The following is a 25,437-nucleotide window of genomic DNA, read 5'->3' on the forward strand; positions in this document are numbered from 1 at the left end:
TTAAAATCATCTGGAGCTGGGGGTCTGTAAAATGAAGTAAGATCACGGCTGATGACAGAGAAAGAACTCAGCAAGAACAAACACCCCGAAAAATCATCAGCTGTGGATGGAAGCAAAGCACGGATGGCACTGGATTTCTGGGATAACTCTGGGTTGGGTTATTGCAGAGGGATCTCAGTGCTGGCTGGACTCTCTGCCTCATGTTCTCCCCATCCTGTTTACTGAAGTCTCAGGCTGCAGCTCCAGTTTCAGGACTCGCTCCCTTGGCTCTGGCACGGCGTGTTTGGGATTTCTCCTGGAGCACCGGAGGCCAGTCAGGATTAATCAGCTGCACTGGGAGATCAGGAGGGGGGAAAACGTTGTGGTTTCCAGCAGAAGCCAAGACACAGAGATCTGAGGGAAGCAGCATCCATCATCCCTTCTCCTGGACGCACACCCAGCGCGTCCCGTTCCCGCCACCGGGCAGAGACGGCCGGAATCTCTGCCAGGAGCATCCCAGGCAGCTCCTCGGGGAAACGATCCGTCCCAGCCGGCAGCTTCCCGGGCAGGAGGCTGAGCTTGGGCAGACACATCCTACTGGGAGCGTCTGGCGCTCGAGTTCACGAGGCTCAAATGTCTCCAGGAGCGGGAATGCCGGCTGTGCTCCCTCCTCTCCGGCTCCGGGGGAGAAGATCCCATGTTATTACCTCGGCAGCTTCTTATGGATCTACTACCTTACATCCCAGTTCCCTTCCCTCACCTCTCCTAGAAGGCTGGAATACCTGCACAGGTACAGCAGTGGGAATGCTTTTGGAAGTGCCTTTTGCTTCCTGACTCGCTCTCCAGCCGTTCTCAAAGGCAGAGTATCCAAGAGCCTTTCCATTTGCAGGATCCAGCACATTCAGTTCCTTTTCTCATTTTCCCCTTTGAAGGATGAGGAAAACTCCTTTGTGTTTGCCTCTGCTGGGCCTTCCATGGTTCTTACCATGGAAGAGGGGAGGGAATCAGGAGCAGGGAACACTCACACCCATCCCACCATGGATGGCAGCAGGTAAATCACAGAACCGGATTTAAATCATTCCCTGGAAGCCAAAGAACCATAGAAATTCCTTAAAGGAGGAGTTCCAGATGCTAAATAAGAGATCCAACCTCAATCCCTGGAGGAGCAGTTATGTCCTGCACAGGTTTTACTCCAGAAAACTCTGGAAAATTCTGCTCCCTCCAGCCAAGGAAACGTGAAGCCAGCAGAAGGAAACCTTGCTTTTACTGATTTCGAGCAGGTCTGTGAGGACCAGCGCAGACCAGCTTCCCTGGCCGAGCACTCCAGCTCCACCAACAGTGGCTGGATGGGAGGAAGATGCCTGAATCATCCCAGGACTCCTTCAGCCAAGAGATGGAGTTAAAGGTGTGCAAGCTGCTCCATGGATTTGTTGACAAAACTCACCCCTCCCCGTGCAGATTTACCCTTGGAGAAGCTCCTGACTCTGCGGTTGAGGGAAGTCCCCACTCAAAGAGAGCAAACGCTCTGGCCTTCTCAAAGCCTTCCCCAGGGTCACTTCCAGCAGAAGTGGGGTTTTGCAGGATCCAGGTCTAAGTCCTGGAGCGGGCTCTGCGTCACTGAGGGGGAACAGGAAACCTCTGGAGGCTCTGGGAGGGCGTCTGAGCACAAAATGTCCAGTCTGGCTTTTCACCACTGGTTGTACCAGTTGCAGCTTCCTTAGATGAACAATCCTGTCAGCCCAGGATCCAGACAGAGGAGGACACCTGCCATCTCCAGGTCTTCTAAGTTCCTCCAGGAAACGGTGCAGGCTGTGAGGAACAGGTGCCTCGAGGAGGAGAGGCACGGAAATGAGCAGAGGGAGTCCCACCGAGGGAGCAGACACACCCTGGAACGGGAGTGGGACCCACAGAGGGAGCACACACCCTGGAACGGGAGTGGGACCCACCGAGGGAGCAGACACACCCTGGAATGGGAGATGGGACCCACCGAGGGAGCAGACACACCCAGGAACGGGAGTGGGACCCACAGAGGGAGCACACACCCTGGAACGGGAGTGGGACCCACAGAGGGAGCAGACACACCCTGGAACGGGAGTGGGACCCACCGAGGGAGCAGACACACCCTGGAAGATGGAGATGGGATACAGGGGGGTGAGATGTAAGTTTGCCCTCCCAGAGCCCAAGGGAAGGGAATGCTTGGCAGGAATCAAGGTGTCCCTGGCCTTGGGGACGGTGAACCCAGCACAGCTCCAGGGGATCAGTAGATAACACCAACCCCCTCAGCAGGACTGGAACATGCCCATTTTTTCCTGTTGAGTAGGAATTAACACGGAGAGGCCACCAAAGAGAAGCTCCAGGCGCTGTCAGGGCTATGCCAAGAGCAAGTAAAAGATGATGGGATTTGGGCCCAATGAGCTGTCACAGAACCATGGAATGGGTTGGAAAGGACCCTAAAGCTCATCCCATTCCACCCCCTGCCATGGGCAGGGACACCCTCCACTAGAACAGGTTGCTCCAAGCCCCATCCAACCTGTCCTTGGACACTTCCAGGAATATCCTGCAGGCCATTCCAAGGGCAGGTGGCTCCACATGGAAGCAAAGAGCAGTTTCTCCCTTCAGGATCCACATGGCAACTGTAGAGACACCTTCGGAGAGAAAATTACAATTCTTTACAGCGCAGCAAAAGCTGACGGAAGATTCCCTGGAGGACTCTTACCCTCTGGAACCAAAGGAATGGCCAGAGAGCTTCACCTCTGAACAAGAGGCCAACCCCTCTGACGTGTTACCACCCTCGCTCCAAGCAGTAAATCACCGTGTCCACAGAAAGGGAACAATTTCAGGATCACCTCAGAGGGAACATCCTTACAAAGCTCCTGTCCCCCTCGCTGCTTCCCTGCAAACTCCCACGGGAAAACTCCCTCCCTGCCGAGGCACATGAGATGACAGGCAAACTGGGAGTAGGACTGCACGTCTGCAGGTCAGGACTGCAGGCCCAGGAGGCTCAGCTGGGCTCTCACCCCGCTGGGGTGTCCTGCGTGAGCTCCTGCCCGCGTGCGTCAGCAGCACCGAGGAGTTTCCGGGTGTAGCCATAAAACAGCCGGAGCTGGGAAGAGCCCTGCTCCAGGCTGGGACGGAGCACACACACACAACCACATTCCCCACCACGTCCTTCCCTCCTCCACTGAGCTCACCCCGCCTCAGGAGCCGCTGGCCCTGCCAAGGCACCGATCCTGCCCCGCTCCCACCGTCCCGCTCCGGCCCCTTGACCAGAAGGCAAACGGAAAAGCTTTCGGTAACTTCCAGCTGATCTTGGCTGGGAATGAGTGACTCAGAAAGGAAAAAATTCCCTGCCATCCCTTCACAACCAAAGGTCAGGCAGAGCTCACAGTGGGACCTGTGGAGAGGCTTTCCACATCCTTATTCCAGCCTCCCGATTCCGCCCTTGGGTTTGTTTGGGGAGGCAGATTGCAAGGCCATAAATGCTGTCACACATCTGCTGAGGCACGCTGGGATGGAAAATCCACCTTAGGAAGTGGCTACAGGAGGGAGGAACCTCTGCCCCTGGAACCTCTGCGGTGACCTGTCCAGCATCGAGCCTGGGGAATCTGCAGAGCTGAGCTGGAGCTGTGAGGCACCCTCCCTGCTCCAGATGCAGTGAAGTCTTCCAAAGGCTCGGCTTTCTTTCCCCTAAACACGTCAGGGTTTTCTCAGGATCATCACAGGACCACAGAAGGGTTGTGGTTTGAGGTTGGAAGGGACCTTGAAGACCATCTTGCTCCAACACGGGCAGGGACACCTTCCACCAGACCAGGCTGCTCCAAGCCCCGTCCCACCTCATAGCAAAGAACTTCTTCCCAACATCCAACCTAATCCTGCTCTGTCTCAGTTTAAAGCCGTCCCCCTTGTCCTCTCCCTCCATGCCCACGTTCTCTCCCTGTGCAACGATCCCACTGGCCATTGCAGAGCCCTCCCACAGGTACTGTTTCCCTCCCAGCCTGGCCCTCTCCAAACTGCACCACCTGGGAGAATTCAGCACCTGCGTGTGAAGGCCAAAACACACCGTCCGTAAGGGCAAGGACTGGGACACCCCAGGGAAGGGATCACATGTTCAGGCCATCATCCCACCCTCCTCTCCTCCTGCACCAGGCCAGATGTTTGTGGAACCAAACCAAGTTCTGGAAAATGCCAAAATTTCAGCTCTCAATAGGAAAAAGTTATCTACTGGAACAGAAAAACAAGCAAGCCGTGCCAGCATTTTCCCAGCCAAATTTCACTTACTTGAGAAGGTTTTAAGACGTTTCTTAACACTCAGGCTCTGTCTGGGGGGTGGGAAGGAGAGATGTCCCCCCTTCTTCCCATCCCAGCTCCTCTGTTCCCACCACCGTCAGGGCAATGAAAGGAATAAAACAACCCCAAACCACAAGTCCTTCTGAATGGAAGACACTGAAGATTTGGAGCTCCCAAAGAGCTCTGCATCTCCAGTCAGCACTATTTCTATCCCAAATTCCACAGCTCAAGCCCCAGAGCTTCACTTACAGAGGATAAAACGGGGTTTGTTTGCTTTAATATCCCCCCCTGCTTTCTTCCTGAGGAGCTAGACAGTTCAAAGTCCAAATATAAAGTCACATATCGTAGTTCTCTGGATAAAATCATCCCTTCCCTGCACCCACAGCCACTGGAATGAACACAGCTGCCAGTTTCTAAGATCCAGAAGTCATCTAAATGTGGGCTGACTCAGGGATGCAAAGGCAAGAGGGACGTTTTCCCAAGGCAAAAGCACCACAAGAACTCTTGGTGCCGGGTTTGGGGGTTCTTTTCTCTGTGAGGTGTCACAGGGTTCATTTCAAGAAGGTGCTGTTTGATTTTTCAAGCAATTCCAGTCACACCAAACCACCAGAGATCATTCTGCAGGCCATCCTTCAGTCCAGGCTTAAATCATCCCTGTTTTAAGCTTCTCATCCAGCCAAGCTTCCACATGAGAGGAAGAAATTCATTACCTCATGGTCTGGGATCAAAACGTGGCTCCTCAAAAGCACACCTCGGGTCCTTCCTTTGACCTGAATCAAAGCCTTCACAGAAATGAGAGCAAACCTGTTCCCATCACCAGTGCTTTGAGCTTCTCCAGGAACTGGGAACGAGCCTTTCTTATTTTTAACAGACAAATAACTAAAAGGCCCACGGAACTGCAAGGAAATAATGGAAATATTTCTCACAGAAGTTCCCTAATCCTTCCCCCTCGAGCGCACCACGTGATCCACAAATGCAGGAAAGGTGCATGGGCAAATGTACACAGAGAAAAAGGTGTGGATACAGAATAATTCTACTCTTATTCTATTATAATGCGTTATTATGTGTGACATGTATGTGTACACCCAGAGATACACACACTGTGCCTCTGGGAGTGCATCTACAAATGCATTTACACCCAAGCACCTCTGCCCTGGCAGGAACCCACTAAGGACAGGGTTTGCTCTTAATCAAACCTCAGACAGGAGCAGTTCTTACAAACCCAAACCCTCTGCCCTGAAAAGTCTGTAAATAACACCCCATTAACTTTTAATCCCACCTTCCCCGCTCTGACATGCATTCTGTATTAAAATGCAAGTTATATAAGGTTGAATCGAGGCTGCTTTTTAATATTACATTAAGGCTATTTACCACGTGCAGCACTAATCCCCCTTTGCAGGAGGAGCCTATTAGCAATTCCAAAAGCTCCCGTTGCCATAGCAATGGGCCAGCACTGGGAAATATTTATATAATGTCTAATGTTTGCACTGTGCAACAGCCATCTTCCCAACTGGACTTCCAGCTGATCCTGGGCCTCTTCCCTCCCTGTCCCATGCAGGGCAAAGCCTAATTCTGAAACACCTGGGAGTGTGCAGAGCTACCTGCATTCCCTGCTCCTGCAGGGAAAGAGGGCCAGGCATGGGGGCTGCACCTTGTGCTGATGGCAAACGTCCACAGGGCAGTTTAGAGAATCATGGAGAATCCACAGTGGGAAGGGACCCACAGGGACCATCCAGTCCAACTCCTGGCCCTGCCCAGGACACCCCAACGATCCCACCCCGTCCCTGAGAGCGTTGTCCAGACCCTCCTGGAGCTCTGGCAGCCTTGGGGCTGTGCCCACTGCCCTGGGGAGCCTGTTCAGTGCCAACCACTCTCTGGGGGAAGAACCTTGTCCTGAGATCCACCAAAACCTCCCCTCACACGATTTCAGGCCGTTCCTGTCACTGTCCCCACAGAGATCAGTGTCTCTTTATGGCACTCTGTGCCAAATATGTGACAGCAGGAACAGGGAACCTCCTGGTGGGTTGAATTCCACTGGAACTTCCCGGTTGGTGCATCTTTGGTGTGCAGGGAAGGGAATGGAGCTGGAGCAGCAGGAGGGGCTGAGGGAGCTGGGGGGGCTCAGCCTGGAGAAAAGGAGGCTCAGGGGGGACCTTCTGGCTCTGCAATCCCTGACAGGAGGGGGGAGCCGGGGGGGGTCGGGCTCTGCTCTCAGGGAACAGGGACAGGAGGAGGGGAAGCAGCTTCCAGTTGCACCAGGGGGGGTTAAATTGGGTATCAGGGGAAATTCCTCCACTGACAGGGTGGCCAGGCCCTGGCACAGCTGCCCAGGGCAGTGGTGGAGCCCCCATCCCTGGAGGTGTTCCAAACTCGTGTGGATGTGGCACGTGGGGAGAGGGTTCAGTGCCGGGGCCGGCAGCGCTGGGGGAACGGTTGGACTGGATGACCTTGGAGCTGTTTTCCAGCCCTCCTGATTCCCTGATCCCAAGGCAGGTGCCCCCCACTTACCTTGATGTGCTCGTGCAGCTGTGCCTCGTGCTGGCGGGAGAGCTGCTCGTGCTGCCGCTGGAACTCCGCGATCAGGATCTGCCTCTGGATCTGCTGCTTCTGCTTCAGGGCCAGCAGCTCCTGCTGCAGCTGCTGCTCCCGCAGCGTCGGCTCCGTCACCGGCATGGAAAACTGGTGGTCCAGGCGCAGGTCCATCGGCACTGACGTCGGGGCAACTTGCAAGGGCAGCGCTGTGGTCACATCAACTGCAACACGAGAGCAGAGGTGAGTGAGGGCCCCGTTCCCACAGGGATCTGATGCCCATGCCATGTCCAGAACCTCAGACTGACTCGAGAGCAGCACCATTAAACTCTGGCAACGAAGCACTCCAGGAATGTAGGGATCAGGGGCTTTTCCTCCAGCCACCACCTCCTATGGACACGTGTCTGCTAAAAGCAAAGGGTGTCAACGCGTGTGTGACCCTTCCTGACACCACCTGTGCCTCCAAAACACGTCCCTCCCTTCCACTCACCCAGCATCTCTTGAAATAGGGAGGATTGGGGTTCATCTAAGACTTCACAGAGAGGATTCATCCTGACTGATGGGGGATGAGGGGATGGAACACGAGGCTCTCACTTCAAGAAAATTCTGCAGAAAAGCCCTGTGTGCCGTGTCATAAACCCCAGACAGGCTTGGGTTGGGGGGCACCTCAAACACCAACAGCCCTTGGAGCTTCTTCAGGGCCTCCTCTGGACTTGCTCCAGCAGCTCCATGTCCTTCCTGGAGGCAGCACTGCAGGGGAGTCTCCCCAAAGCCGAGGGGAAGGATGAAAGGGGCTCGTTGTAAAAAAGGGCAGCGACAGACACCTCAGAAAACCACCTTTGTAGTAACTGAACTCAGCTCGTTTCTGTTTGAAAGAAATATCGCTGTTATGCCATGAACGACTACAAACTTTCTGAATTCCCCCCCAGGTGACAGTCCTGCATTTCCCAGGGTTCCTATTTGCCACATTTCCCGCTTCCCTCCCCGGGGCAATCCCTCAGTGGCTCTGCTGAGGGCTCTGAATGAACAGCAGCTGCAGGAGAACAGCGGCTCATCCCTCAGACACACCGAGCTCCAACAAAGCTGCAAGTTAAAGGTGGGGTTTTGTCATCCCCTCTGTCAGGACACCAGTCCTATCGATCCCAGGGAAAGAGTTTTAACAGGGTTTTTCCCACACGCTACCCTGGAAGAGGGCTCCAGGAGCACAGCCCGTGTGCCAGAGCTGAGTGTTCCCTCCTCTCCCTGCTCCCAGTTTGTGCCAGGCAGGAGGAGGAGGAGGAGACTTTCTTTTTTTGATGGAAACATTTTCTGCAAAAGGTCACATTACTGGAACTGTTGCTATTTTTCAACCCACAAGCTCTCCCTTCCACTTCCCTATTGTTTTCCTTCCTGTGGCATTTTCCCTGCTCCCCTTTCTCCCCCGCAGGGCCAGAGCTGGGAGCCCTTCCACGACTCACGGAACCACAGGGATTCTGGGGAGAGCACCTGGAGAGAAGCACTCAAACTCACCTAATCAGCGTGTTTGAGGTCTCTGGGGAGACCCTGGAGCCCCTTCCAGGGTCTGAAGGGACTCCAGGAGAGCTGGAGAGGGACTTGGGACAAGGGATGGAGGGACAGTGCACAGGGAATGGCCTCCCACTGCCAGAGGGCAGGGAGTGATGGGATATTGGGAAGGAACTCCTATCTGTGAGGATGGTGAGGGGCTGGAATGGAATTCCTAGAGCAGCTGTGGCTGCCCCTGGATCCCTGGAAGTGTCCAAGGCCAGGTTGGACGGGGCTTGGAGCAACCTGGGCTGGTGGAAGGTGTCCCTGACCATGGCAGAGGGTGGGATGGGACGAGCTTTAAGGTCCCTCCCAACCCAACCCATTCTGGGAATGATTTGCAGGGGCAGCCACAGCTTCTCTGGGAATTCCATTCCAGCCCCTCACAGCCAAGAACTCCTTCCCAACATCCCATCTGTCCCTGCCCTCTGGCAGTGGGAAGCCATTCCCTGTGTCCTGTCCCTCCATGCCTTGTCCCCAGTCCCTCTCCAGCTCTCCTGGAGCCCCTTCAGGCCCTGCAAGGGGCTCTCAGGTCTCCCTGGAGCCTTCTCTTCTCCAGGTGAAACGCCCCAGCTCCCCTAAGCACCTAAACCCAAATCCAACATCCAGCAGAAGGAACCCCCTTAGTGCCTCGGGATCCATTCCTCCTGCTTTATTCCCGAAAAAGAGCCTCAACTGCTCCACATGTCCTGAGAAAACTCACCAAACCCCCCCTTCCCCATCCAAAGGGACTCATTCCCCATCCAAAGGGACTCATTCCCCCAGAGCAGGGGCACAGGGGGCAGCTGCAGGGACGGTGACCACAATTCCCATTGAGAGCCTGGGCAGAGCTGCGTCATTCCCGACTTTTTCCTGCTGCAGGCTCAGAGCAAGCCCCTGTCTGCACTGCCAGGGGCTCAGCCTCCTGCCACAACCCAACCCCCCCTGCCCCACGGACACATCCCCAGGACAAAAACAGGCCTGTGTGCTAAGGAATATTTCATGGAAGGCTCAAAAATTGCCTTTGTAGCTCCTGCCTTGGGAACACGCTGAGACAATGGGAGTCATGACGTGAGCAAAGGCACAAAGATCATATTCATGGGACGAGAAATGCCAACCCCGTGGATTGGGAGACCACATCATGATTATGAATAATAAACTATCTCATGGGCTCTCCCTGCCTTTTCCTTCCCTGTAGGAACAGAAGGAATTTCAGGTTTATTTTTTTGCCACCCCTGGCATATAAGGATTCCCCCCCCCATTACTTTGATTCCACTGTCACGTCACGATGGTTTTTACACCAAGTTCGAAACGCTCTGCTGATGTTTCCCTCCCCAGATAAATAAAACATGGCCCCACATCAAAGGCTGTACATTAATTAAGACCTAAAACACTTCAGGCCCCATCGATTGCTGATGGAAATGGGAAATTTGACACACACCGAGTGGAAAAACCCCCAAATACAGTGAAATGGGAATAAACTGATCATCTCAAACCTGTCAGCGAGGTGCACATCCGACAAAAAGGGTTTAATCACAGAATCCTGGAATGGTTTGGGTGGGAAGGACCTTAAAGCCCATCCCATCCCACCCCCTGCCATGGGCAGGGACATCTTCCACCAGCCTCGTCCAAACACACCAAAATGTAACCAAAAAGTGAAACCAAAAATTCAGCATGAGCCAGACACGGGCTACTTCACCTGAACATTTAAATTCCAAACTTTTTTACTTTAACTTGAGCCTAACTTTAAAAACCTTTTTAAATTATTTAAAAATTATTTAAAAATTATTTTAAAATTTTAAAAACATTCAGAGAGTGGTTTGGTTTGGAAGGGACCTCAAGGACCATCTCATTCCAACCCCCCTCCCATAGGCAAGGACACCTTCACTAAACATCAACCTGGATGTTTTAAAATCAGAAATCTGTTGCCAAAATTTTTTTTTCCTTCTGTCCATTTTTATTTATTTATTTATTTTATTTTAATTTAAATTTAAGCAGCACAGAAAGCTGCCTCTCCCATTTCAAACCCAACACCACCTTCAAAGGGAAAGAGCAGGAAACGCTTTCCCTGAGCCCTCCCTCCCTCCCTCCGGCACAGAGCGAGTCCCGCTGGACACGCACAGCTCCTTCCCAGCTCCTCTTTCCTCAGCAATTCCCTTGGGAACAGGGAGAGATCCCACCAACCTCCCCAGACCTGCTGCAAAACCAGCGACAGCTCGGGGTTTTTAAAAAAAAAAATTCCCTGCATTTTGAAGAGCCTTTAAACGGCGAGTTGCTGCCAGCAGGAATGGCTTTGGGAGCACGGAATTCGAAGCCATGGAACACCGTTCCTATAACCCATCACCTTCATTTTCCCTGGAATCAGCCTGGAGAAGGAGGCAAGCAGCTCCTGCTCGCTCCAAGGGAGCGTCTGAGGTGGTTTATTCCGGAAGGAGGATCTGTGCCAGTGGAGTGGCACTAAGTTTTTGGGAATGAGACCGATCCCCCCGGCAGTGGGAGGCACTGCCATCCGGAAGGGCGGCCGGGCAGCCCTGGGATCCTTTTCCAGAGGGGCTCCCACTTCCCAAAATGCCCAAACTCCCCGAAACACTGAGAGACAGTGAGATCAGAGCTATAAATAGCACCGAGCTACTGCAGGATCCGCCTGCAGTGCCAGGAGAAAAGCAGGGATTTTGTGTGGAAAGCGGAACGAAGCCGCCGAGTTGGTTTTATCCACAGGGTGGGAGATGCCCCAAATATACGGAGAAATGAACAGGGGAGAGGGAAAACCCCACATTCCCACCGATATTCAGCTCATTCCCTAGGCAGGACTGGACGAGAGGAGCCCCCAGACCGGCCCAGGAGCAGGAGGTGGGAGCAGCCCCCAGGACACCAATATTCCCTGGGGCACATCCCGAGCATCCCGTGGGGCAGGATGAAGGCACAGCCCTGCTGTGCTCCTCCCTGGATCCGTGCCAGGGCAAAGGGAGGGACCAGTCCAGAATCCGGGAACGCTTTGGGGTTGGAAAGGACCTTCCAGATCACCCAGGTCCGGGTGGGACAGCAGGGAGAAACAGTTTCCTCTGCTCTGCTGAATCCTTACCTTTACTATCCCATTCTCCAGGAGCAGATCCCAGGGAGGGCGTTTGGGGCTGGAATTACTCGACAAGCTTAAGCATCACAGCCCAGACAATCCAAAGGACAACGAGCCGGAGAAGTGGGAGCAGGATTTGCCCCCAGAGGCGATTCCTCACTCCGGACACAGAGCGCTGGCCCGTAAGGAAAACCAGGCTGCAGCGGCACCGGAGCCATCCCACAGAGGCAGGTCCGTCCCCGGGAATTCTTGGATAGCGTGGGTGACCTCAAAGACAGCCCGGATCCTTCGTGGGAGCACAAACAGCAGCTGAGGTTTCCTACGAGCTCCGCGCACGCCGCGCTCCAGCGAGGGCTGGAGTCATTCCCCGCTCCCGGAACATTTCCCGCCCCATGAATGGGAACCAAAATGAATCATCCATCCCCTCAGCCGTGGAAACGCGTCGTGAGGCGCCGCTCCGCAGGCAACAGATGGAGCTGGAAATGTCACTCACTCATTCATCACCCAGAAACTTTCTGCTGATTACTACCCAGACCTGAAGACATATTAAGATTCTGGATTTCTAAATCCTGCTTTTTTCGGAGCCTGATTCCCTCCCCGAAAGGATCTCATTAGCATGTATTAGAAACCTGCACACAGATCTTATTCCCAGTGATAAGGAAGTTGAAACTTGAAGAGCAGAACTGTCTCCATCTTAAGATTTAAAGCTTTATAAAAAGGTCTCTTCACCTGAAGAAAAAGCAGACCCACCAAACTAAGACAGACTTTCTGTCTCCACAGCAGACAGAAACCAACCTTTTCCGGTGTTTTCACGGGGTCCCAGAATGGTTTGGGTTGGAAGGGATCTCTCCCTTTTCCCTCAGAGCAGGACATCAGAGTTTGGATAAACTTTCATGGATGAATATCTGGGTCTTCCCTTCATGAGCACAGGAAGAGTTCAAGGGCAGGAACAATCTCTTGATGGCACAGACGGCTCCAACAGAGATGTCTCCAAGAGATGAGCCTGTGCAGGATAAGGGAAGCTCCAAAGGGAGACACTCCAGTTCCACCACCTCCTTTTCAGCCATTTTCCTGCTCTGTCTCCTTGTTTTCATCAGTGACATCTCTAACAAATGAGAGTCCTGGATGGTGCCAGAGCTTTTACTGAAATTCAAGATGATGGAATCGAACCAGTTGGTCGGGACTGTTTCTTACTTCAGATTTCACGCAGCTGTGGGAAGCCTTTGCTTCCATGGTGTCCCTGCTTGCTGGGGGTGGGCATCCCAAACCCACAGGTTTCCATAGAAAAAAGCATCTAAATAAACAACAAGCAGCAGAAACCCACAAAAATAAATGTGTATCTCTTCTTAAAAGGCTCAGGGGGCCCAGAGAAGCTGTGGGTGCCCCTGGATCCCTGGAAGTGTCCAAGGCCAGGTTGGAGCAACCTGGGCTGGTGGAAGGTGTCCTTGCCATGGAACTGGTTGAGCTTTAAGGTCCCTTTTCCAACCCAAACCAGTCTGGGATTCCTGGGAATGCAATTTCACCTGCCTCCTTGTTTCAAGCCTCATCTGGCCACTGAACCTCTTTGAACCATCGGTCAGGGAACTCCTCACCTTACCAGACCCCAGGAGAAAGGGGCAGGCTGAAGGAAGCTCAGCTGCACTTCTGAAGAGCCAAACCCACGTGGATTTCCCACAGGCTTCGCTCTCCTCTCACTCTGAGCTTCCTCCAAGGGAAAGTGATGCTTTAGAGGAGAGAATTAAACATGGGGGAGATGCAGCAGGAGCCAGAAAGTCTCATCCTGAGATTGTGCATGGAAAACTCCCCATGAGGAAAAGGAAATCCACCTGGCTAGACAGGCAAGGGGGGGTTTGAGGGACTTGCCTGCTGGTCCTCTGGAGCCTCCAAAGGGGTGACTTCTCCCTCAGCAAGAAGGAAAGCCCCAGCAGGAGTGTCAGGAGTTAAACAGTGGAATTCCAGGAGCCATCACATCTCCTGCTCGCTCGGATGCTCCGAGGAAGGATTGTTTTCCCATCACAGCTCCTGTCAGAGCCCAGCGGTGCCGCTCCCGTAGCCAGAGGGGTCCAGGGGCAGAGTGGGCAGGATGATGTGATGGGAGCTGAAGGGCAGGTGGGGATGGTGCCAGCTGGGAAACAGCCAGTTTGAGAGAGTGGGGGGGAGGAAAGCAGTTATGGCTACAGGGAAGTGCTGTCAGCTTCCCAAAGCCACGGAGAGGGAATGGGAGAGCAAAGGCACCTCTCTGCTGCTGGGAAGGAAGGCCAAAACCCAGGCCTTGCCCTCCTGCCTGGGAGGGAAGGGGATTGTTATCATTTAAAGCAGGAGCCAGAGTGGTGCTGGAGCTCTGGGCACTGTCAGGCAAAGAGGAGACGGATGGAACACACTCTGGGATCGGCAGCTGGTGATCCTGTGGGAAGGGCAGCTTTAACAAACAGCTCAAGATCTAATGGACCAATCTGTTTAGGAATTAGGCCATGGTACCTTAATTCCTTAAGATCACAGAATCCCAGAATGGGACAGGACAAGGGGGAATGGTTTCCTCAGAGGGCAGGGTTAGATGGGATACTGGGAATGAATTCCTCCCTGGGAGGGTGGGCAGGCCCTGGCACAGGCTGCCCAGAGAAGCTCTGGCTGCTCCATCCCTGGAAGTGTCCAAGGCCAGGCTGGAGCAACCTGGGGTAGTGGAAGATGTCCCTGCCCATGGCAGGGCGGGGGGAACAGGATGATCCTTAAGGACCCTCTCATCCCAGACCATTCCAGAATTCCACAATTCCATGAATACTGTCTTCCAACCCCTTTTAAATTTTCCCTCTTAAGGAAAAACCAGTGCAGCAACAAACCAACCCCTCTCTGAATGAACACATTCCTTTAAAAGACCAACCTCATGTTGTTCCTACCAGCTTTTAGACTGAAACTTCTCGTCCCGGCTCACCTGTCCTCGGACACTCAGTGGCAACTAAAAGGCCCCTGACATCGAGAACGGCATTTAAATTTCGCAAAACACTGTTCCTAAAAGGTTAATCAAGCACTGAAAATCATCATGTCCCACCAAGCCCAAGGAAGAGCAGTGACCACAGCACTCCTGTGCCCCTCCAGGGCTCTGGAAAGAAAACGGAAAAGGACAGCATTCCCTTTTCCAAACAAGTGGAGGAATGGGGGTGAACACCCACATTAGCTCCCACTTCCCATCTTATTCTCCTCATCAAACTCCTCTGTGACACCTGTAACTCTCAAAGCCCTTGCAAGCACCCAGAGAAAAGCAGGAAGTTGGAGTGCAGCCTGATCCTTCCCCAAAAAGAAACAGGATGAGGAGAGAAGCCCGAAGGTGAGAGACATAAAACATCTATATAAGGCTGGAGATCCTGCATGGACCTAAAATAACCATGACTCACTTTTCAGAGCACTTGGAAGAGAGAAAAGGCTTGGGAAAGAAGCTGCAGAGGGTTCAGGGATTCAGCCAGCCGAGGACATCGTGGACAAAAGGCTTTTGGAAGGCTGGAAGAAAGGGATGAAAAGGACACCCAGGCGACTGAGGAACAGCCACAGGGGGTAGGCTGAGGAGGAAGGCTTTTAAAAGCAAGTTTAAGAAGGTTAAATTGGATTCAGCGGTATCTGGAGACAAACAGAGATGGAAATGGCTCATCCACTGCCTCCCTGAAACGCTGCACACGCTCGTCACTGCCAAGGGTGGAAATGGGACGTTCGGTTCCTGCACTCATGTCAACGTTCCTGGGCAAAACACTGCTTCAGGGGGGTATCCAAACACTGCTTCAGGGGGGTATCCAAACACACAGATAGCCCCTGCCAAAACCACATTGAGACAGGACTCCTGCTGGACACCAATATACAGTTAATGCCTTCTCCATCAAGCAAACCACGCTTTACACTACACCTGTACTTTTAGGCCACTTCCATGAGGCCTTGTGTGATCTTCAGAGGACTTTTCCAGCCTTAATGATTCCATGACTCTGTTCTATGTAAGGATGGATCCATGAGGGACTATTAACAAAACCCACTGCCTGCACATCGAGAGAGCAGCACGTTATTTAGGAAGGAAGTTGCTGGGCCATATTTTCAGAGGAAAATGATACAAACAGCCCAAACCAGCACTGTTTGCCACAGACTGAGGTGTTCAGGTCAACAGAGGTGGTTTTAGAGCACAACTTCATTCACAGACAGAACAGAACTAGATAAACCCAACCAAACAAAGCTCCAAGGAGGAAGGAACACGGGGCTGAAACATGTCACAGTCAGTTTGATCACCAGTGTGTGTTTAGGAGACGCAAAATTCCTTCCTGACCTCACCCAAACTTTGACTCCCTTGCACGATCATCACTCTGTCAGAAATGCCATCTCGGTATTTTTAGGTGACAGTACATTTGTTTGTACTGTACATTTCTGGGGAGAAAACTTGTGATATTTTGTAGGTCACTCGGTTTTACCATCTGCCTTGATTTGTGCTTAAGGGAAGCGCTGCCTCTGAAATCCCCGGTGTTGTACACAAATCTGAGGATGTCGTAACCAGCAGCAGCTTGGTTTTGTGCCATCCCAGTGGAAACACTCCTGGTTAAGGGAAAAAGGTATCCCTGGAACCTCGGGGATGGTCAGTGCACATGGGAGCACCTGGGAGGTGTCTGTCCACCACCACCACCTCCTGAGGCAGGGAGTGACCTGCACGAGCCACAGCCAGAGCCATCCCTGCAGAGCCTCACAGAACCATGGAATGGTTTGCAAGGGGTTCTTAAAGACCATCCCATCCCACCCCCTGCCGTGGGCAGGGACACCTTCCACCAGCCCAGGTTGCTCCAAGCCCCGTCCAACCTGGGCTTGGACACTTCCAAGGATCCAGGGGCAGCCACAGCTTCTCTGGGCAACCTGTGCCAGGGCCTGCCCACCCTCACAGCCAGAATTCCTTCCCAATATCCCATCTAACCCCCCAGTATCCTTCCCAATATCCCATCTAACCCTGCCCTCTGGCACTGGGAAGCCGTTTCCCTTTGTCCCGTCCTTCCATGCCCTTGTCCAAGGTCCCTCTCCAGCCTTCTTGCAGGTAAATAGTTTGTCAATCCCCCTGCATGACTTTAAAAAAAACATGTAAAATAATGCAAAGCTTATTGGTAAACTAACCCCAGGGTGGGAGAGGTCCTTCACTGCAAAGCTTCTCCTCTCCTTGCCAGCCCCTCTCAGATGCCTGAAGAGGCTTTACCAGCCACCCTGACAGCAACAAAATAAAGCACAGCGACAACTCGCTGATCCCTGGGAAGGAAAGCGCGGAATTATTCAGTAAGGTCTTGGAATTTTCTAGCGGATTTGTCCTTGTTTTGACCATAATCTCACAAGCGATGCCAGCAGCAAACCCATCTGGCGCGTGTAAGACGAAGTATCTGCCGCCCGGGAAGATCAGTGTCTCAAAATTAGCATTTGCGTTAAGATCTGGTTTTGCAACGGCTTAAAGGACAAACGAGTTCAGCTGCTCTTCAAACAGTTCACAACTTCCAACTGTTCCACCCAGGATGCCTAAAGCTGTTTGTAGCTACAGGGGAAAGGGAAGGGACCGAAAACCAGGAGCGACGCTCTTCATGGAATCAGGGAATGGTTTGGGTTGGAAGGACCTCAAAGATCAGCAGGACCTCAGAGTCCCACCCCACCTTCCACTAGAGCTGGGTGCTCCAAGCCCCGTCCAGTCCTGTGGACCACACAGGTCTCATGGGCCTGAGAGGCTCCACTGGCCCCACAGGCATCACAAGCCCTGTAGGACCAACAGACCCCACTGTCCTCAGGGGTCCTACGGGACCACCAGGCCCCACAGACCTCACAGCCTTAATGCAGTGCCCAGTGGCTGGAATTTCCTTTAAGAATCCACTTGGTGGGACACAAACAGCCCCCTGAGCAGAGCTCCTGACCTGAGGAAGACAGAGAAGGTGACACCAGTGACACATCAGCTCCACCTCCACCACACCCACCCCGGTGCTGACGGTGTTGAATCCATCGAGGAGGTGCCGCTTTTAAGCCAGGTTTAACCCCCTAATTCTGTGCTGAGGTCAGAAACCCCCTCAATACCTGCAGGCAGCTCTCTCTGCCCGGGGATGCACTGCTCAGTATTCTGGGTTTTAAGCGGTGTTTAGGTATAAACCAGCAGTTAATATTCAGTTCCAAGGCGTAAATAACACCCTGCATTACGAAACAGCTCCTCAGAAGCTGAAATTTTCATCCCATGCACGAACCCAACTCCGTGGGATAAAGAGTAAAAGCGCATTTTAAACTACCTAACACTTAATATCCAACATGCTCCAGGCCTGTCTGAAAACCCCCATTAAAGTGCTTTAGAAGGACTGGAATTTGTCTCAATATTCTGGAGATTTTTACATCACGTGTAATTCCTACTCATCTGTCACCTCGTGCACCTCATTTAAAGGTGATTTGTCTCCTGTACAACAGAACTGTGGTGTAGTTCCTGCACCAGCATCCTGACCAGCAGCAGTAACTCTGTTAACACCTGCAGCCAAATCTCTGCACTGCAGCCCAAATCATTTAAAAATAATAACAATGATAAAGAACATTAAATATTTAAATATATATTTTTTTTAAAAAAGCAACAGGGAAAGTGCACCTCGCTAAGCCTGGGAGAAAAAGTACAAAAAAAGCTTCTGTTTGGCAAAAGTCTAGGAATATTTGAGGATATGAGCATTTACAAGCTTCAGGAATTTGTTGGGGTTCAGTGAAGCACAAGTTGCCAAGGAAATGCATTTCCTGCTTCTCTGCTGCAACAAGCCTTTTCCAACCCAGCAAACAGCAGCAGAACTCCAAAGCTCCCTACTCACTCTGTGCCCAAGAACACAATTTCTGCTGAAACTGGGCTCCTCTAAAGAGAAAACACTCCACAGCTTCTCTGCCATAAATACCACCTGACGTTCTTTTTCATGCAGCCTGGTGGGTCCCCACCACTGGGGCTTCAGGAGAGGACAGTTAAAGCAGAGTGCAGTAATCCACGTGCTCCCAAATGGAGATAAACTGCCAGTTTTCCTGGTGGTTCCCCAAATTCCCCGTTCCACTGACCGGGGTGAAACGGCTCGTTACACACACCGTGCACATTTGGCTGCGCATAAACCAGATGAAGTTTCCTGGCTGCTTATTCAGGACACCTGATCCCTGTGTCAACACAGCCAGGATCTTTCCTGCTCTGTTACTCCCAGCTCTTATCAGGACCAGGACACGGCCATATCGTGTATCGAGGCGGCTGGAAAGCAATAGCCTGAACACAAGTTCAACCTTGCCCTGGGCTGCCACTCGAGAGGGGGGGCTCTAGAATTTCATTCCTGGCAATTTTAAGGATTACTTCATGCCAGCATAGGGTCACCATGGTCCCCGAGGTGCCAAAAGGGATATTTTACCCATTTACTTATTCTTAGTACCATTAGGAAAGACAAGAGCTTGGCCGGGAGCCGCCCCAAGGGCTCTGCCCATCGCCAGGAGTTTTGGGGGCATCACCTCTGAAGGTCAGGGACTGGGTAACCAGGGGCCACCTGGAGCTCCACACATCCCGAGTGGCACGTTGTGGTGGATCGGAGCAGCCACAGCCATGCTCTCCCCATTAACCCAAGCAGCTCCTGGGTTTTCCCCACGGGCCTGAGATCTCCTTCCATGTGCTCGTGGGTCAGAGCCAGAGCCCTGCATTCCCCTTCCAGAGGGACACCGTGGAACTCCCTCCCACGGGCTCCTGCCTGCCCATCCAGAGGGAGGATGGGGAGGGAGCAGCAGCACCTGGGGCACGAGAAGGAAAGGAACCACTCTTGGGGCTCTGCCACTCCAGTGGCTTGGGGGGAGGTGGAAAAGCATCTTTACCTCATCCACTTCACACAGATGATTCTCCAGATTCTCCAGCTCCTCCCAGGATCTGTCTGCCCCAGCCCCGACTCAGTCCTCTTCCTCCAGCTTTTCCTCCTGCCTTCTCCAGCGTTATCCCTTCCCATGAGCTCTAAACTCCCGAGTCTTTACAGATTTTCTCACAGGCACAGCCAGGGATGGAGGACAGGGATCTGGATTTTGTTTAGTCCAAGCCACACTAAATCCCTGGAACAGGGATTACACAAGCATAATACCAGTACAGACACACATATATCCATATGTATTATACCTGTAAGGATACACAAATCCCTGGGACGGCGATTTACACGTAACATGAAAGGAATTTTATTTTTTCTATCCATAAAAACGGGGGGGGGGGGGGGGGATTTTTCTGATAATGTTCCACCTGTAGCTTGCCAGCAAAACTTTTGGTCGAAGGTTGGATTCGATGGCCTTGGAATTCTTTTCCAACCTTAATGATTCTGTGCTTGCCACCAGGAAAAGCTCTTTGGACCCTCTGGACTACCAAAAGGCAGGAAAGGGAGACAAGGAGCCGTTTCCTCTGGAACATCTGAGCTGGCTTTAAAATCCAAAACATGATGTGTGAGGTTAAATAACCCCCCCACACACACAGTTCCATTGGAATGACAACAGGGCTGGGTGCTTCTCCCAAGATCCTGCTTGGGAATGTCCACAGCTTCTCTGGGCAACCTGTGCCAGGGCCTCCCCCCTGCAACAGGATGCTCCCTTTGACTACCTCTGCACTATATATATTCCCTTTTAACACATTTTACCAGAATCAAAGGTAAGAAAAGCACAGCAAAAAAAAAAAGAACTAGGTCTGATATTTTTCTAATAGAGCAATTTCCCATCATATTGAAAGCATAAAAATTTGCTCCTGTTATATAAAACTGGAGAAACAACATTGAAAAATATTGAAGAGCTTAAGACAGTTTTGGAATAGGAAAACACAGGGGATAAAGGCAGTCACTCTGTAAGTATTTTTTTTAAATGTCTTCTTGTAACAGCTGAATGTATTTTTAGAAGAAACTGAAAAAAAAAAACCCTGCAGTAATTTCTTCATTCTGAGGGACAATTTGCAGACAGGTGGCATCACTGCAAATAAAAACCTCCCATATGACACTTAACCGATGCCCACCATGCCCTGACAGCTCAGGATTTCCCAGACCTTCATCAGCATCATTCCAGTGACGGGCAGGACGACAAACGGGGCAAGAAAGGCAAGTTTTGACCAAAGTTTCACCCGGGGTTTGGTCATCAGTGCAACCTGGAGAAGTGCTACAATAACTTAGGAGCTCCTCTCTCCAAAGGGAAAGGCCACTGAATTCCATCAGAAACTTCTAAACAACTTCCCCCTACAAAATTCACCACAAGAACTGCCAGAACTTTAAAAAACACCTCCAGAAAGTACCACTAAAACGTGCAGTACATCTCTTCTCTGTATGAAAACTGCAGCTCCAAATCAACGATTCCAAAGCTTTTTATTAGATCATAAAAAAACTTCAGGCCAGCTCATAATGAAATCTCTAATCAAATATGAATGAATCATCTGATATGACACAGTCCCTTGAATGAAAAAACAGATGGAAAAGTAGTGATGGTTTAGAGTGGTTTAAATCACAAGATGTTAAGCCAAAGGAGCAGATATTTAATCACAGAATCATGGAATGCTTTGGGTTGGAAATGTCCATCTCATTCCGTGGGCAGGGACACCTTCCACAAGCCCAGGTTGCTCCAAGCCCTGTCCAACCTCGAACATTTCCAGGAATGGGGAGTCCCCTTCCCTGGGGAATGAGGGAATGTCTCTTCAATGAATCATCAGCAATTCCCCAGGGAAGCACCTGGAGTCTGCTCCGGTGTTTTAGGCATTGTTGCACAAGTGATTCACCTGATATTCCCTCCACTGGCCAGAGAAAAAGCAGAGCCAAATATAGCCCTGAAAATCAATATACACCACGGAAGAGCCTCTGAGACCTTGCTAAAGGCAGCTCTGGGAGAAGAGGAATTCCTAAAATCCTTGGAATGCAGGTGCTACTCTTTCCCCTTTGGAGATAAACCACTCCCCAATTAATTTGGGCAGAAAGCCCCCTGGGGAGCAACGCAGGGCATGAAAAGGGAAGGAGGACCAAAGGAACAGTCCATCCTCCTCCTCCAGCTCACATCCATCCGTCAGGACAAGCTGATGGAAAAGAGGAGTGGAGTCCAGGCTGTCAGACTCTGCAGTCCTGGAGCTCCTCCATTTTGGTTTCCCCTGAAAAAGTACCAGCACCAAAAATCAAATCAAAACTAAACAACAAAGATCTTACCCTGGTTACCTCCCTAAGGCTGCAAATCCAGGTGAAACGTCCGGAGTGGGAACACACCTGGCAGACAAGACACGGCACAGGCACCCCCAAGATTACCTCTGATTTTTCCCCCAAAAAACCCCTCAATCCATGACCAACTTCCCACGAAAAATGCGTCCCTTTTCATTCATCTCACAGCACTGTTATTTTTAGCAAAGCCAGAGGCGATGGGAACAAACTCCTGATTAACCCTTCACGGGAGTCTTTCCATGCCTGCTCCCATCCTGCCACCCCCTCCTTCCCTGGGCAGTCACCGAGTTCAAGCACTCCAAGGCTCTTCCCTCCACCACCTGCTTCTACACAAACACAAAACAACCCTTCCTTTGGCAGGGAATTGGTGAGAACTGTTGCTTTTGAAAATGACACTTTGGTGAACGGTCAGGACAAAGCAATCCCCTGAAACCCAGAGCTGATCAGAGTGAACTAATGGACTAAAGGAACCCCGGGAAATCCAGAGCTGATCAGTGGGAATTAATGAACTAAATAAGGTGAGGGAAGAATAAAGGAAATCAGCAAGTTGGGGCTTGCAATAGAGCAAACTTTCCTGCCAGTTCCTTCTCATCCAGGAGCAGCTCTGCATCCAAGAGCTGCAGACTGAAGTGCCGCTTTCGGCTGCTGAAAGAGGAGTAAGTTGTTAATAATTCATCCCACCCCCTGCAATTAATAACCATTTCCTTGTGGGTAAGAAAGGAGGAGCTGGATAAATATTTTTCCTGAGACAAAGGACAACAAAGCAGAGTTGAGGAGCTGTGGGTTCCTGCTCTTCCCACCCCACAGGGTGAGGATATCCACGCTCTGGGCTCCAGCTCTGGCATAACAGAAAATGCCCAGAGAAGCTGTGGCTGCCCCTGGATCCCTGGAAGTGTCCAAGGCCAGGCTGGACGGGGCTTGGAGCAGCCTGGGCTGGTGGAAGGTGTCCCTGCCCAGGGCAGGGGTGGAACTGGTGGCTCTAAACCACATTAATCTGTAGTTTTTCTTTTATCCTGGAATCCCAGAATGGTTTGGGTTGGAAGGACCTTAAAGCTCATCTTCTCCCACCCCCTGCCATGGGCAGGGACACCTTCCACCAGCCCAGGTTGCTCCAGCCTGGCCTTGGACACTTCCAGGGATCCAGGGGCAGCCACAGCTTCTCTGGGCACCCTGTGCCAGGGCCTGCCCACTCCGGGTTAAAAGTAAAGAATTAAGGAAAACAACTTTGCTCAATAATTTAAATAATGACTGAACTTCAATTCCACTCAAGCCAGTTCACTCCTGAAAGCATTTCACAAAACTGCCCGAAATGTTCCTTTTTTTGCAGTTGAAGTGCTCTGCAGGACGGAGGATTTTTAGGACTTTCTCACCATTTCACATCAGAGGAGAACAACTAGCAAGGGTCAAACCCCTCCTTCACTTGGTTGGTGGTGAGGAGAAAACCATTCTGGTTTCCTACAATCACACCACAGTGATTTTATCTCCCACCCAAATGCAGGATAAAAGCCCGGAGACCACTCCAGTTCATTCAACTCCACCCTGCCCAGGGCAGGGGAACATTTGAAACCAAATCTCCCAGGACACAATCAAACCACTTTTTGTTTCCTTAAGCCGTTTTCCAACATCATTATTTCAGCCGTGCCTGAGACTTGGGACACACACAGCCCCAAATCCCACACACAACTTGCTTTTCCAGAGCAGAATCCCAGAATGGTTTGAGTTGGAAGGACCCTTGGCCAAGGAATGAACCCGGCACAAAGATCCCAGGCGGGGAGACAAACCTGTCAGTTGGCCTGTGTTACCACAGCCATTTAAAAACGGGAATCTCTCTGAGGGTTGGGAAAAGAGAACCTCCCTTACCTGCTGGACACGTTTGGGAGCACACGGAAGGGAGGGAGATTCCTCTCAATCCGAAGCCAAACGCTGGTCAACAACCAGCTCTTCCTTTTCTCCCCCCAGTGCTCGACCTTCTTAAAAGATTCCTTCCCCAGACATTCATTTCAGTCCACAAAACTCCAGGTTAGGTCACAGCCCATCCCCCCTCTGCTCCCCCCAATCTACTGAAGTTGTTTTGAATAAACCTCATCTACATCTTCCCAGCTGGCACCACCAGAAAGGCTCAGATCTCCTGCGAGATCTTTTCCTTAATACAAAAGGCCCTGGAGGCATTTTGGAAGGCAACAGAGAAGGGAAAGTTGGGCTTCTGGAAGATTTGAGCTGCTACCTGCAAAGCACAGAGTGTTTTCTACCTCCTGGTATAAATATCTCTCTGTTTGCACCTGGAAACAGAACGCTTTGGGAAGAGAGAAGGGGGGAAGCACAAACACCAGCAGCAGACTGTTTTCCACAGAATTCCAGGTGTTGGGAGCAGAACTTTGGTTCCCATCCCTTGAAGAGCTGCTGCTGCGAGCAGCAGCCAGGCTCCAGGATGGGCACCAGAAGGACAAGACCCAGGAGGGGCCGTGGCAGGATCATGGGAAGAGGGAGAAGAGCAAACAGCCCAGAGCCCCTTTGATCAGCCCGGTCTCAGCCCCTCTTTCCACACAAGATTCCTCCTTAACAAAAACAGCAGCTCAAGAACCTCCCTGGCTTCCCAGCACTCCTTTTGGGCTGGGAAAGGACTCCTGAGGGTGCTGCTTTGCTCTCCTGCCCTCTCCTCTCTAAGGCAAACCAGGCAGCTCCCACCAGGCTGGGCTCTCCTCAGCCCCCTGCCTTTCACTGAATTCACTGAATTCCCAAACCCCACTCTCCCAGCCTGGGAAAGTAGAGGTGTGCAAGTCCTAACAGACTTTGTGCCAGCATTTGGCATTTGCATCCTGCTCTCCCACTTGCAAGGCAGAGCTGCAGGAGGTTCTCCTGCACCCCTGGAGTAGGAAGGAGGTTTAAGGAGAAGAAGTTTTCCCTTACCAGAGCTGGGCATGTGGTTCACTCGAGGTGGATTCAGCAGCTCCACTGGCTGGTCTCTGCCAGAAAGCCCATCTGGAAAGAGGAAGAGGAATAAAATCACATCAACACTTTGGGCAGCTGAGCTATTTTTAGCCAGGGGGAAAAAAAAAAATTAAAAAAAACCAGTAACCAATTATCAATGCAGAGCAGAAACACAGGGAGCACAAATCAATGGAAACGAGAACATTCCCAGGACAGCTGGAGCAGAAAATAAAAGAGACTGTATCCCAAATTACGCTCAGGTTTTCCCAGCCTTTCAGTCCGCAACTGGTACAGCTCCCAGTCCAAGGGAACGGGCACAGCAGCTGAGAAACCTTACCAGAGAATGACTAAATGGCAGTTCCTTCCTTGCTGGGAGAGCTGAGCTGCCACACAGACACAGCCCCACGAAGCAAAGTTGAGGAATGGCTGGAATATGCCAGGGAGATGTTAAGGAAAACTGACAAATCACTGCAGGAGATTAAAATGCAGAGACATGCATAACAAGCCCCATTTTGCATAAGTTTGGATTTCAGAAAGGCATTAAAAACATACTTTGTAAATGAGATGCACAAATCCATCTTGCTGAAGCAGTTCCCTATTTAAAGTATTTCCAAGATTGTATCTTGCAGCCAGGTAGAGTCAAACAGAACCAGACCCGGTGCTGGAGACTGCCAGACCTGATTTTCTACTCAGCCATTCCCTTCCCAGCTGTGTCCCCCCCCACACACACACACACACCTCCAATAAAAGTTGAAGCAAAACGTGCTAAATGATGTTTTCGGTGTAATTATGAATATGTGAACACAGAGAATTTATCTCAACCCTATTTGTTCCAGTCTGTCTCCCTTTTCCCCTCTAACCCCCTTCCTGTGCTGCAGCTCTGATAGGATCGAGCCAAACCCTGTCTGGAGACATCAAAGAAGCCACCCCATCTCTCTCAGG

At 51.6% G+C, this 25,437-nt stretch overlaps 1 protein-coding gene across 1 annotated transcript in view; it reads right to left on the reverse strand.

The window, feature by feature from the left end:
- Positions 1–24,545, reverse strand: part of HDAC4 (histone deacetylase 4) — a 93,605-nt gene extending 69,060 nt beyond the window's left edge. Inside the window, exons 1-2 of the mRNA XM_027903258.1 lie at positions 24,475–24,545; positions 6,775–7,019 (exon numbers count right to left, since the gene is read on the reverse strand). Coding sequence (XP_027759059.1) covers positions 6,775–7,019; positions 24,475–24,487 — 258 coding nt within the window. The 5' untranslated portion in view covers positions 24,488–24,545. The remainder of the gene's footprint in view (positions 1–6,774; positions 7,020–24,474) is intronic.
- Between the last annotated feature and the right edge of the window lie 892 nt (positions 24,546–25,437).

Source organism: Empidonax traillii, unplaced genomic scaffold (genome assembly GCF_003031625.1).
Source record: "Empidonax traillii isolate 1590-97213 ecotype Southwest subspecies unplaced genomic scaffold, ASM303162v1 scaffold953:size233439, whole genome shotgun sequence".
Classification (NCBI taxonomy): Eukaryota; Metazoa; Chordata; class Aves; order Passeriformes; family Tyrannidae; genus Empidonax; species Empidonax traillii.